Source organism: Hydra viridissima, unplaced genomic scaffold, assembly GCF_058129835.1.
Source record: "Hydra viridissima isolate aposymbiotic clone 2 unplaced genomic scaffold, HvirCarnegie_v1 scaffold_15, whole genome shotgun sequence".
Classification (NCBI taxonomy): domain Eukaryota; kingdom Metazoa; phylum Cnidaria; class Hydrozoa; order Anthoathecata; family Hydridae; genus Hydra; species Hydra viridissima.
In genome coordinates this window covers 8,952,896-8,966,361 of record NW_028324314.1, presented here as the reverse complement: position 1 = coordinate 8,966,361, position 13,466 = coordinate 8,952,896, and the positions used below count along the sequence as shown (strand labels likewise).

Genomic DNA, 13,466 nt, shown 5'->3' with positions numbered 1-13,466 from the left:
AGTTGCATTCTTTCAAGCCATTTGTCAAACGTTTTTTTATACTCTTCTTTGGGTATACTTTAAAGTAGCTTCGTTATGCGAGTTTTTTGGCGTTCGACGTCAGTATCGTCATCAACATTTTTTTTTATCAACTTGAATAGCCAATAATCGGATGGAGCTATGTCTGGTGAGTATGGTGGGTAGCAAATTATTGTAAATCCAGCTTGGTTTAGACAATTTGTGACGGCTTCAGTCACATGGGGTCGAGCGTTATCATGGAGAAATTTGAAATTTTGAGTGCCTGTTTTAGGTCTTTGCTTATTTATTTCGCATATAAGAGGTTTCAAACAATTTTTTATATAATATACGCTAGTAATGGTATCCCCCTTTTCAACATGACCCAAATGAACAACACCTGTTGTTTTGAAGAAGATGTAGAACATATTTTTCGGCTGAAACCAATTGCATCTTACTATAGTTCTTGGACTTTCACCTTCACCGACCCAACAAGCGTTTGCCGACTTGTGTCCAACTTGTCTCAAATAAAACCACGACTCATCCCCTGTAATAATATCACATAGTCTCCATAAGCCGTTTCTGAAAAGGGCTAAATTTTCCTTACATGCCTCAACTCTATTCTTGATATTTTGATCGGTTAACTCGTGGGGTATCCAACGTGATGTTAGTTTTCTTTTTTTTAAGTGCGTCGTGAATGGTTTCGTTGATTATAAAACGATTAATCGATGTCAGGGCTTTAATTATATCATGTGTTGCACGCGGATTTTCTTCAATAATGGCTCGCACACTTTCAATATTCTTAGCTGTGTACGTGGTTTGAGGGTGCCCTGAGCGAGGATCATCTTCGCAATGATATATTATATATGCTAGATGTCTAACTTGCGGGATTTTATTGGACGAAAAGTGAAGCCGCTTTTTTTGTTTACAAATTGAATCCGACATTTGTAATAAGGGCAAAAGCTACAGTATTGGACAAAACATTTGCAACCAACATCGAACAATGCTTAAAAGTATTCCTAATTTTACATGTCTTAAAAACGAAACGAACTATACTACCACAGCAAACAGTTCAAGAGTCTGGAGTCATAGCATGCCATGACATGAGCAGGTGACAGCACACAGGCAGAATTTGACTGTCAAGTGCCATTTTGCAGCGGACAAAACAAGTGCAACTTTTTTGGTTTATTTCATTTTCTTAAGTCTGGTCCGTGTCAACGTCACGGAAGTTTTTTAATAATTAAAGGAAGTATCCAGAAGTTTCCAGAAATTTCCAGAAGCATGCAGAACCTTCCAGAAGTTTCCAGAAGAAGCATCTGGAAGCATCCAGAAATATCAAGAAACATTCAGAAGCATCCAGACGCATCCAGAAGCTTCCAGAAGCTTCCAGAAGCTTCCAGAAGCATCAAAAAGAAGCATCTAGAATTTTCCAGAACAGGTTCACACAGGTTCATTTTACTATATAAGAGACATGTAAATCGACATATAATTCAGTCAGTATATGGAAGTCAATCAGTCAGTATTATCAAGACAGTTTATCGAAGTGAGTTTTATCAAAGTGTTTTATCGAAGAACATCAATACAAGAAGTGAAATACAACAAGTGTTTCATTACATTAATACAGTCCATATCCAACCAAGACGTTGTGTTCCACAGAGCATTATTGTATCATCACAAGGTAAATGTAATACGGTAAGCCTTGAGAAGCGTGATTATTTATTTTTATTATTTTTATGACTTCAAGTGCAAAAATGGCTCCCGACAGTCTTGGATTGGAACTAAGAAAGAAAATTATTGGCGATTACATAAGTGGAATGTCACAAAAAAGTATTTGTGATAAATATCGCGTGAAAAAATGGACCGTATCAAGACTATGTTCCAAATATCGTTCTACGGGGAAGTTGGCAGCAGATAACAAAGGTGGAAGACCGCGTTCCACCACTTCTAGAGAGGATTCTATGATCGTCAGATCCGTCAAGAAGGATCCCTGGATATCATCAGTCGAGATACAAAAGCAATTAGAGCTGCCTGTATCGGACCGAACAATCAGACGACGTGCTGTTGAAGCCGGATTGTTTTCTCGACGCCCTGCAAAGAAACCGCTGATTTCAATAAAAAACCAGAAGAAAAGACTTCTGTTTGCTACATCTCATATTGACTGGAATGTGCAGAAATGGCGAACTGTCCTGTTCAGTGATGAATCGAAGTTCAACATCATTGGGAACGATGGCATTTGCCGTGTACGTCGACCGGCCGGAAAACGCCTCGATTTACGTTACTGCCAAAAGACCGTGAAGCATGGTGGAGGCAATGTAATGGTCTGGGGGTGTTTTTCTGCTAACGGTCTAGGTCCAATACATCAAAACGATGGAATAATGGACCGTTTCATGTATAAAAATATCCTGAAAGATGTTATGTTACCTCATGCTGAATGGAATATTTCAATAAAATGGGTTTTTCAGCAAGACAACGATCCAAAACACTCTGCAAAAGTAGTCAAGCAGTGGTTTCAAGACAACCACCTATCGGTGATGGATTGGCCGCCTCAATCTCCGGATCTCAACCCTATCGAGAACCTGTGGGAGATCGTCAACCGCAGAATTAATCGTGAAGGTGTTCGTAATAAGGAACAACTGTTTGAACAAATCCAAAAGGCCTGGGCAGCGATTCCACAAAGTTTCATTGATCACCTGATCGAATCTATGCCTCGAAGATGCAAGGCTGTGATCGACAACAAAGGATTCGTCACGAAATATTGATAGCGAAATACAGCTTGGTCAACATTTTGTCGAGTTGCACTTGTTTTGTCCAGAAGGAAATCAACTTTTTTTAATATTTTTGATTAATTTATTAATTTTCGTGTACAAATAATGAACTTTGTGATGAATAAAACTTGAAGAACTTTGTCTCTAAACAATTACATAGTTATTTCTCTAAATTGAAAAAATGCAGCACTTTTATATAAAGAAACTAAATTAGCATTATTTGGTTGCAAATGTTTTGTCCAATACTGCATATCCGACGTGCGAAATTAAAGTTAAAAATGCATGTTTTTGCCCGAATTAGAAATGGCTTCCACGGCTTCACTTTTCGGATCGAAGTTAGACATCTAGTATATATAATATATCATTGCATCATCGAGACTCTCTCTACCATCTTTAAATAAAGTAGCCCACTTGGCAACTGTACTATATTTTGGAGCTTGGTCACCATGAACTAAAACCAACTCATCGGTTATGGCTTGTGCTGAAGCTCCAAGTAGAGCACGGGTTTTAATATATGCTCGATATTCAAATTTTTCCATTTTTAAATTTTTTCTTTAAAACGTATATAATAAAACTTAGATAACTTTTTTAATAAACATTCAAAATATTTCAACAAATAATTAAAATGTTCATAATTAAACACAGTTTAAAATGATACATAAATATTTAATTATTTCCTGTCTGATTGTATTTTTTATAGATGAAGTTCTACGAACTTTCCTAACGACCTAAGTATTATGCGCATGCTTCATAAATAGAAATCGAAAGCGATGTAAATATGAAAAAAATTTATGATTTATCAGTAGTGGCAATCCTAACGTTTTCTCAAATAATTTTACAAAAAGAAATCTTCTTTAAAAAATGTAAATTGGGATAGTTCCTATAATAAGCAAGGTATACGTCTTAAAAAAACCTTGAAATTTAATTGCGCGCAAATATTAAGAACAGCTGTCGATAAAGGTAAAAACTAAGAATTTTAAAGTCAAAATAAAATAAAATCTGATCGTAGAATTTCCAGATTTTTTTTTTAATACTGAAATACTGAGCAGTCAATTTTTTTACTTTACGTTGATTGTTTACAAGTGATGACAAATTGCACTGGTTTTGGCTGGTTCTAAACTATGTACAAGTGCCACGACTCATGGAACTAGCCTTGTTTATGAATTCGTATTCTCTAAATAGTTGCTGAAACTTAGTCTGGAGATGAAAATGTGGTTGAAAATACTCCTTTCACCTTTTTACAAAGAAGAGAACGGAAGGTTTGAAATAAATCTAACACCTTGGGGTTATGTAAAAGATCTATCAACACATATTCTCACACATCTTGATCCATCTGTGTGTATATGTGTGTGTGTGTGTGTGTTTGTGTGTGTGTGTGTGTGTGTGTGTGTGTGTGTGTGTGTGTGTGTGTGTGTGTGTGTGTGTGTATGTGTGTGTGTGTGTGTGTGTGTGTAAATATATATGTATATATGAAGTAGCCTTACTGATTTCAAAAATACATATATGAAGTTTTTATATATCTAGGGATATCAACATTACAATATTTAGGTGATTGAGTTTCTTTGTGCACTTTATAGTATTTCAGGAGCTTCAGGTGAGTTATTATAAAAGAAATTCAACATTAAAAGGTGAATTTAATTTGAACTACTTATAGTATTTTTTTAACATGAAACTTAGTAAAGAAGAAAGAACAGAAATAGAATGTTGCACACTTGAAAGTCTTCAAACCAATTATCAAAGGTTTATATATAATGAGGACCTCAAGAGAGATGCAAAAAGTTTCAATAAAGTCATAACAGAACCAATTTTGAAGGTAACTCTAGATCAGTTAAAATCATTTCTCTCATTTAACTCAATTTTAACCAGTTATAATTGATTTGCTGTACAATGTCACTAAAATTTAATTCAATTTTTTAAAATTATAACTCATACACATACATTTATATTTAGGTTTCTTTACCAACTCTGCACATTGTTATTTGGATTTATTTTAAATATCTCGATATGTTTGTAGAAGAAGCCCATGAAATTGGATATTTAAATGGTATTAGAAGAAGTATTAAAAAATAGTAGCAGCATCTGTTCTGAAAAATATCATGAATTTATATCAAAGCAAAAACAACTGTAAGACCTTCAAAGTTCTATTTTTAAGCTTGATGAACAAATACAGCTGGTGAATGTTGCTATGGTAATGGCTACATTAAATAATCCTGAAAATGTGGAGAACATTGAGTCAATTTACTTCCCTCAACTTGATTTTCTAAAGAAAAGGAAAAAGGAAATGGTAAGAATTTCTTTAAAGTGTGGCATTGACAACATAATAATGTTAAGTTCTGTTTTTTTATAGAATTATTGTTCTGTTTTAAAGTGGCCTATAACAACTAAAATTGTTAATCCTTTGATTTTCAGTGTAATATTTGACTAAATTCATGTGCAATAAAAAAACTTTCAGCATAAATAAATAAAAAACTATTAATGTGCCCATAAACATGCAGAGTCAGCTATTAATATGCAATTTTAACTGCATTTTTAAACAATAATTTCTTCTTAACTAGTTATAGTTTGAGTCTAAATTTTTTCAAAAAGGTTAACATGTTGGTAAAGGGATTTGATCAGAATTGCCATCATAGCATTTATAGATGCAAAATGGTGGCATTTTCAGTAATGGTTTTTAACTTTATTGTAAAATCTGTGCTGTCAATATCAATTTCTCAAGAACAGCAATTTGTAAAAACCTTATTTTGGTCAAACCCCTCGAAAGTAACCTGATAACCAGTGTGCAAATATTTTAGGTATAATCTCCAAGTAGTTAAAAAGATATCCTTGTTCAAAGTTGAAAAACTCAGAAAGCAAGAAAACAATATAAAATCTCTCTGAAACATTCAAGACACATGTGAGTTATAATTACAAAAACATTTTCTTATGACTGACATTTTTTTTACTAAGAAACATATAAACAATATACATTTTTGAAATCTACAATAATTATATTATTCAAGTTTATAAAGTAAAAAATTGAAAAATTTTGATATTTTATAGGCTAGTACCACCTTAATCAATTTACATGTTATATCTGGATCATTCCTGACCAATGTTTCCTTGTGGAAACTACTATTAAACTAATCTTAATTTAAAAGCAATTATAATACTCTGGAATTTGAATCTACGCTGAAGAAAGGTGAGGACCATGCACACAACAGATTGAAACTATATTGCAAAAAATGAAAGTTCAGCAACAAGTATACCATGGAAAAGGTTTTATTGGAAATCATGTGTATAAAATGCTTTAGGTTCCATTTCCTTTATAAATTAATTTATTCCGAATTTGAAACATTATTAATAACAATAATAATAAGTAATATAAAATCATGCAATATATCTTTTAAAGAGACATTTTTCTTTTTTAGAAAAACTCTATGCTAAAGTTATGTAATTCTAATTCAAAGCTTGTTTATGATGAAGGATTCTCTGGGACAAGTCTGCACAAGAAAGTCGAAATCATTACAAAACATAAACTACACTTTCATAAATTTTCTGTATGAAAAAGTGTATTTTACTCAAAAAATACAATGACAACCGAAATATTAAATGAACTTAATAAGTTTTATTTGATTTCTTTCTTTTTCTTTCTGTTTATAATGAGTTTCTAAAAGTGCTTTGGAATTTTATTGTGTTTTTTGTTATTGAGGTTGAAGAGTATACTGAAACTACAGCAATGCCTAACAAGATAATTTTGATGATTTATGATTATTTAACTTATAAAGCTAGGATTAAAATTACAACATGATTCATGTCGCTATCATTCTTTTTTTAGAAAAAAAATATTGTTGAACTGATGCATTTTTATCGCACAACTTGGCCGAAGGTTTTAGTGCCTCCAAAGTTACACATGTTGGAAGTTCACGCAATTCCGTTTTTGAAAAAATGGGGCGCTGGCTTTGGATTGTATAGCGAAAAAGGTGGAGAATCAATTTATCTTGAGTTCAACAATTTAAAACGTATTTATCAATCTATCTAAACACTTTTGGCAACAGCATTTTACATTTCTTAATAATATATATTTCCTTTTTTCTTATATTTGTCCCTATTAAAGGCAAATAAAATGTAGCTATAATGGTCAATAAGGTAATGGAGAAAAGTCTTTTTTGTCCATTGAAAAAATTGAATGCTAAGAACAGCCATAAGAAATAAATAGAAGAAGGTCTCCTCAAACTTTTTCAAGAAATATGGTTAGATTTCCACGATTAAAAATCTAGAAATTAGGGTCCAAAAAATGTAAACAAATAACGTGTAGTTAACCAGTCATCTTTCTCAACAACAAATGTTAACGAACGTTTAGATGTTCCTTCTCTTGATTTAAGTGTTTTAGTACACAACCGGGTTATCTTTAAACTAATTTAAATTAAAACAGCAACAAAAAAATTCATATTGGAGTATATGCAATTACTTAGTTTCCAGAAAAAAATTATTTTCGTTGCTAAGGGCCGTAACCATTTTGAAAGCGTTGATTTTTTTCCGTAAAATTTGCGCATGCGTACAATAATATAACGCTGCCAAACAACCGTGCGTGACCTAACTAGGTTCAATATCTAACCACTGATCGAAATTATTTGAGCATACCTTGTTAGTGTTGCAAATACTAAAAGTAGTCAATTTCTATTCTTTGAAGAACCGAAATCTGGCTGAGACGCGAATGAGTCAATCTAAAAATGTAAATAAAAAACATTCATACTTAGTTGTAAATAAAAAACATTCATAATTATTACACAAAATCTATTTTACATTTCCGACAATTCGTAGAATGTCTGTGTCTACAACAGTACACACAGACATTCTACGAATAGTGCGTGTGTATATCATTATATAAGTTAAAGCTAAGCAAGTACAATGGAGCTGTAAAAAAAAAACTTTTTTCACTAAAAATCCCTATTGAAAAAAGGAGGTAGAAAAAATAGATTCGATTTGCTGACTGAAGTAAAAATCAGCAAAAAATCCAAGCTTTTATTTTCGTCTTCAGATGATTTAACAGCATTTCAGACAATTCAGTGAAACGTAGAAAACTTATTTTTATAAATTATTTCAAGGAGAACTTTAGGTCTTTGGAAATAATAGATATTTAAGCTTGTATAACTAAAAACGTAATCGTTTAAAATTTGAGGAGCTTAGATTTTGATTTGTTTTAGAATATCTATTTTTGGAATATAAAAGCACTTTCTGCAAACTTTTGTGCTATTTTAAGTTAGGTGTTATTTCAAAAGGATAAAATTTTATAAAAAAAGACGCTATTTATTACTTGACAGATTCTTCTTAAAAGTCATTGAAGCCAAGTGTTTATTTCATATTTGCGATATTGCTCCTTTTTCTCATCTGTCATTACGTCAGCGCCCAGATTACGAAAAAAGAAATCCTATCCTGTTTACGAAGTAAAGGCTGATTAAGAAAAGTGCAAAACTGTTCTCTTATAAATATTAGTAAAGACGTTTAAGCGTGATTTCAAAAGCTCACATCGCTAAGTGCATAGCAAATTTTCAAATGGGATTTTTAGTTGAAATCTCGTTTTAATAAAATATCTCGGCGGCGTATTTAACAGGAGAACTATTATTCGTTTTTTTTTTTTTTTTTTCTATTACTGATTGAGTTGCCAACTTCTTTAGAATAGAACTTGCTAAAATGCTTGACAGATTCACGAAGTTTAGAACTCAATTGAGCTATTACCCATATAAATCCCATATACATACTCAATATTACAATTCCAAGAATGTTTTAAAAGTTTTTAGCATATTACATTTTATCATCATAAAAAAATAAGCCATTATGCTCCTTGTTATTACATTATTCAATTGAAAACATGCAAGTTTTTTTTTTCAAAACGTTGACTTATCATGAAATCAAATTTATTTTCAAGTAGTTCTAGTCATGAAACTAAATTTATTATCAGTTAGTTCTTATCATGAAATCAAAATTATTATCAAATAGTTCTTATCATAAAACCAAATTTCTTTTTAATTAGTTCTTATCATAAAAACAAATTTTTAATCAATTAGTTCAGCAAAATTTCTTCATTTAAAAATCGAAGCTAAAGCTTTATTGTCCAAAGTGACGTAACTTAGTATCTGCGTCAAACTTTTTTTTGGGCGGGGAAAAATTTGTCTTGTTTGTTTCCATGTATATTTCTAAGAGGAAACAAAATAATTTTTTAAGAAACAAGCAAAAAGTTCTTTAATAATCAGCTCTGTAGGCATAATTAAAACTTCATAAACATAGTGAACTGTCATAAATACTTGTGATTGCTTCAACTTGGTTTTTTACGGATTGTACTACATTCATGTTTAATAAAAAAAAAGCTGATTTTTTTCGAGATTTTTTGCTGAAAAGCCAAAAACGTTACATGGAAGTTATAAAAATGTTAATGCGAACAACGTGAGATATTAAAAAAACTTTACAAAAAAAATTTAGCTAAAGGAGCTATGCTTGAATTAACGCCGATACGAAATATGTCGTCATCATTTAAATGCAGCCCTTATGCAGCAAACATTCATCCTTCGTGTAACTAGATCTTCTCATACCCGTTTGAACGCGAGATCTTAAATTTTAAGAGTTAATTAATATAACGAAGAATTTTGGTCAATAGTTTGTTAAAACGTCAACAAAATTAAAATAACATAAACACCAAATCAGCTGAAAACAAGCAAGTGAACTAATAACCAACCGATAAGCTATTTAAAATTTTGGTACTTGAAAAATTATAAGATGGACATTCCAATTCCGTTAAAGAATTTGCATTTCTAGCAAAATCCTAGAACAAATTGATGTCTGGAGTATCCTCAGAAAATGAAACAAACTACAACTGTTTTGCTTTTAAACAACAAGTTGTTTGCTAAACACACTTAAGTATTTAGTAAAGAATTAGTTGAAATGTGCTCACACGCCCGCACTAGCTTCAACCAAGTGTATTTCTAATATTTTTAGCAAGCAGTTTTTAGATGATACTTTTAGCAAACGGCTTTTCTTTCTCGCTCTGCCATGTTCTTAAAACATTTAATGCTAACTAATATAGAGCGATAATACGTGGGTTATCTTCATAATGTGATCTTTAATTTAGTGTCTGTTTTTGAGATTTATCAACTTTCGGAACTAGTTTTTTTCTATTAAGTCCTAAAGTATACATTTTCATTTCTATTCACCTTTATAAACATTAACAAAGTCGTTTTAACCGTTTGAGAGGTTAATAAAATTAACTTGATGTTATTAAAAAATGAAGTCTTTTTTTTTTTTTTCTTTTTTTTTTTTTGCCTTTTAAGAGGACCATGTTGTGTTTTTAGGTCATGCTTAAAGTTTGGTTTTCAATAATCTTGCTGGTAAATGTTGTTAGTGGGAGGATAGAAATAAGCGATTTCTACTCATACGGGATTGCCGCAAATGATAACGCTTTGGCATCCTTAGATGACGCATCAACCAGCGTACCCATAGCATTTGAGTACCCGTTCTTTGGGTCCGCCTACCAAGAAGTTCACATAAGTACAAATGGTATAATATCGTTTGGAGCTAGCGATAGAAGCTATTCTCCCAGACCATTTCCGCTAATTGGAATGCGAACTGTAGCAGCCTACTGGACTGACAGCGACCCTTCAAAAGGAGGCCGGGTCTTCTATAGAGAAACAACGAATCGAACTGTTCTTGGCGAGATTTCCCAAGAAATCAAATATCGTCTCATCAATTACAATACGTTTAATGCTGAGTGGGCACTTGTTGTCACTTTTGATCAAGTGCGACCGTTCAGTTGTGGCTGCAATACTTCGTGTTTAAGTAACGTTACATACCAGACAATATTAACCAGTGATGGAGTCAACTCGTTTGCAGTTTTTAGTTTTAACCATCTTGGCTACCCTACCGGCTCGGCCCCATGTGCAAACTTTGCTCAAGTAGGCTTCAATGCAGGTGATGGAAAGAGATTTTTTCTAATGCCAAATTCAAACACGGCTAAAATCTCAGAAACTGCTCTTTTTCAAAGCAACGTCGGAGTACCTGGAAAGTGGATATTTTCAACAGATGACAATGATATTATTGAACCATGCAACACAAAAGGTCAGCTGGAAATATTTCCGAGAAAGATACTTTACTTTGGTGGTCAAGAAATCAAACTCTCGGGGGTCTGTTACGAACAAAGTAGTTCTAGCGTTTCAGTTTCTTTTGATGGCGTTGCTGTTGCATGCAACTTCGGACAATGGAAAAACTTGCATTGCAGAGTTCCGCTTCTCAAAAGACTAGGGAAAATCGCAGTGTCTCTTGAATATAACTCAATTACGTACAAGAGCTTTATCATATCTGTTGGAAGAGATGACAACACGGTAGTCGAAAACGTAAACGAGATTCGGTCCGAAACGAACGTAGACGATAATATCACGATTGAATGGGATCCTGCTGATCACCACCAACAAACTATTGAGTTCATGGGGCATCAGATAGATTACTATATTGGCGACGATGGAGCAGTTGTTAAAGAAGAGGTAAACGCTCTACAGTTCGGTAGTTTTCCCAACAACGGAAAAGTCTCTCTGAGCCCGGTTAGCACGCGAAGACATCGAAGAGATGTTAAGCTTCAACTAATTAGAAGCATTTTTGCGTCAGGTTTTTTTACTTCTACGTCCGCTGTTACGGCCTTAATTATCATAACAGGCAAAGCGGCAGCTGAAATGCGATGCACTAATTGGTACGAAAGCCAACCGTCATCTGCAGATATGAGCGAAATTGTGCAAGATGCGACACAAAAGAGGCCTTGTTTGCCGGCAATCCCCTCAACGTTTCCTGATAAAATAGACAACTTTGTTATAGACGAAAGTTGCAACCCAAAAGGTTTCAAGAATAACTTGATGTGCAAGTTCTTTCATCCTGGCGCAAAAGTGTGCTACAGGAGCACGAAAAACGAAGAACCCCCGGTGGTGAAATGCTGCTACAACGATGAAAACCAGCTTCTATTAGGAAAACCTGCTGGCGGAACTCTTCAGTTTGGCGATTCGGAGGTTTCTACTATGAAACACTTTCAGGAAGACGTGTTGCCTTATCTAACGTGTTGCAAACTTGGAGTCGATCAGTGCGATAAATATTATGAGAAGCGACCCAGCATAAACCCGGGCATCGTTCGGCCGCCAAGATCGGTAAACGCAAACGGAGATCCTCACTTTGTCACGCTCGACGGAACCTCTTACAGCTTCAACCCAGTAGGCGAGTTCGTTTACCTGACAACATCAGACAGCTCCGATACCATTCAAGCTCGTTTTTCTCAGTACGTTGACCAAAAAGGAGTAGCGAAAAAAGCCAGCATTTTCTCTGGATTTGCAGTTAAGAGTAAAAACTCTGACGTCGTTCAGGTAGAACTAAACTCAAATCAGGTATTTGCGTTTAAGATCAACGGACAAACAATGCGATTGGATTTTGGATTCTGGAACTTTAACGGAATAAGTTTAGAATACGAAAGCAACGCAACTGTTGTTGTGCAAACCGACTCGGCAATTCGATTAGAGATAGTTGCCCTTAATAGAGCTCTTCACGCAATTTTAAGTTTGTCGGACACTTTCAAAAATCGGATCGGCGGTTTGGTTGGAGACTGGGACGACAACTCAAGCAACGATCTAAAGTTACCCAACGGAACGTTTGTTCCCACAAATTCATCTAACGAAATCGTTCATTTCAAGTTTGGAATGGCTTGGTCAACTTCTAATGAAACCACTTTGTTCGCCTATCCTGCTGGTCTGTCTTGGTTTGATTATCAAAACAGAAGTTTTGTCCCTGACTTTTCGACTCCGTCGGAGCACCCTCAGTGCAAAGGAAATAAAGATTGTAACTACGATGTTCAAGTTACCGGCAACGTCATGTTTGGGACGAGCAACATAGCTATTCAAAAAAGATTGACTGATTTAAAACAAACGTTCCAAGCTGTAAGTCAAACGTGTCCTTCAAACTTAATCGTTACAAACGGCAAGGTCGAAGTGAGAGCAGTTGAAAATGCAACACAATACTCTCTCATCTGTCTGGACGGATTCAAACTTTCTGGCGAAAGAACATCACACTGCGTATCTGGCTCATACTCTCCGATCGGCCGTTGCGATCATCCGTCTAACTCTAACGAAAGATTAGAAATCGCTTCAGGTCTCCTTATCTTATGTTTAATCTACAATTATGTTTAACAGTTCACACTTACAGTTAAGAACTTTTAACATACAAATTAACAAAGCACAAGTAAATAAAATTAACAAAGTCCGATAGAAAACCAGTTGACGAACATTTTTGTTGAACATTATCTAATTGATTATTTTGTTAAACGGTTGTTTTTTGATGTGCTTCTGTTTGCTACAGCGTTTTTTTTTGTTCTGTGCGCAGACATACGTATAGCAGTATTTCACATTAGAGGTTTTAATTAGAATTCGTATAACGGATAACGAGCGGTAAGTCAAAACGACCTGAAGCTTTAATTTTCTCAAACAACGACGAATCGGTTGGGCTAGAGTAATTGCTTTGAACTCAAGTTGAAATATCCCTTTAACGTTATGACGTGTTTAAAGTAAAAAGTAGTTAAAGTTATCAAGTAAGAAAATTTAGTAGAAAATCTCTTGCAAGACATAAGTTGAAAATTACGTTGTTTAGGTAAAATTAGATTAGTTGATTTTAGAGTTTGCAAGCTCATTTCAATATTGTCATCGGACCGTTGGA

The 13,466-nt window shown here is 33.9% G+C and overlaps 2 protein-coding genes and 1 long non-coding RNA gene across 6 annotated transcripts; 2 read left to right on the top strand and 1 right to left on the bottom strand.

The window, feature by feature from the left end:
• Positions 1 to 59: 59 nt before the first annotated feature.
• On the bottom strand, positions 60 to 3,298 carry LOC149878540 (histone-lysine N-methyltransferase SETMAR-like). Its single transcript, XM_090072554.1, has 3 exons — positions 3,148 to 3,298; positions 714 to 839; positions 60 to 541 (listed from the first exon to the last, which is right to left on the bottom strand). Exons 1-3 carry the CDS (start codon positions 3,296 to 3,298, stop codon positions 60 to 62), a joined length of 759 nt encoding a protein of 252 aa, XP_089928680.1.
• An 886-nt stretch (positions 3,299 to 4,184) lies between these two features.
• Positions 4,185 to 6,783, top strand: LOC149878539 (uncharacterized). Of its 4 annotated transcripts, XR_016447647.1 has the most exons (5): positions 4,196 to 4,353; positions 4,437 to 4,572; positions 4,710 to 5,043; positions 5,799 to 6,049; positions 6,167 to 6,351. It is a non-coding gene; the product is annotated as an uncharacterized LOC149878539 (long non-coding RNA). The 4 variants fall into 4 exon arrangements; XR_016447645.1 differs by lacking the exons at positions 5,799 to 6,049; positions 6,167 to 6,351 and adding an exon at positions 6,448 to 6,783 and having other exon boundaries at positions 4,185 to 4,353; positions 4,442 to 4,572; XR_016447644.1 differs by lacking the exons at positions 5,799 to 6,049; positions 6,167 to 6,351 and adding an exon at positions 6,448 to 6,783 and having other exon boundaries at positions 4,187 to 4,353.
• A 2,193-nt stretch (positions 6,784 to 8,976) lies between these two features.
• Positions 8,977 to 13,111, top strand: LOC145192913 (protein mesh-like). The gene has a single exon (XM_090073275.1). It carries the CDS (start codon positions 10,085 to 10,087, stop codon positions 12,941 to 12,943), a length of 2,859 nt encoding a protein of 952 aa, XP_089929401.1. The 5' UTR covers positions 8,977 to 10,084; the 3' UTR covers positions 12,944 to 13,111.
• Positions 13,112 to 13,466: the final 355 nt, after the last annotated feature.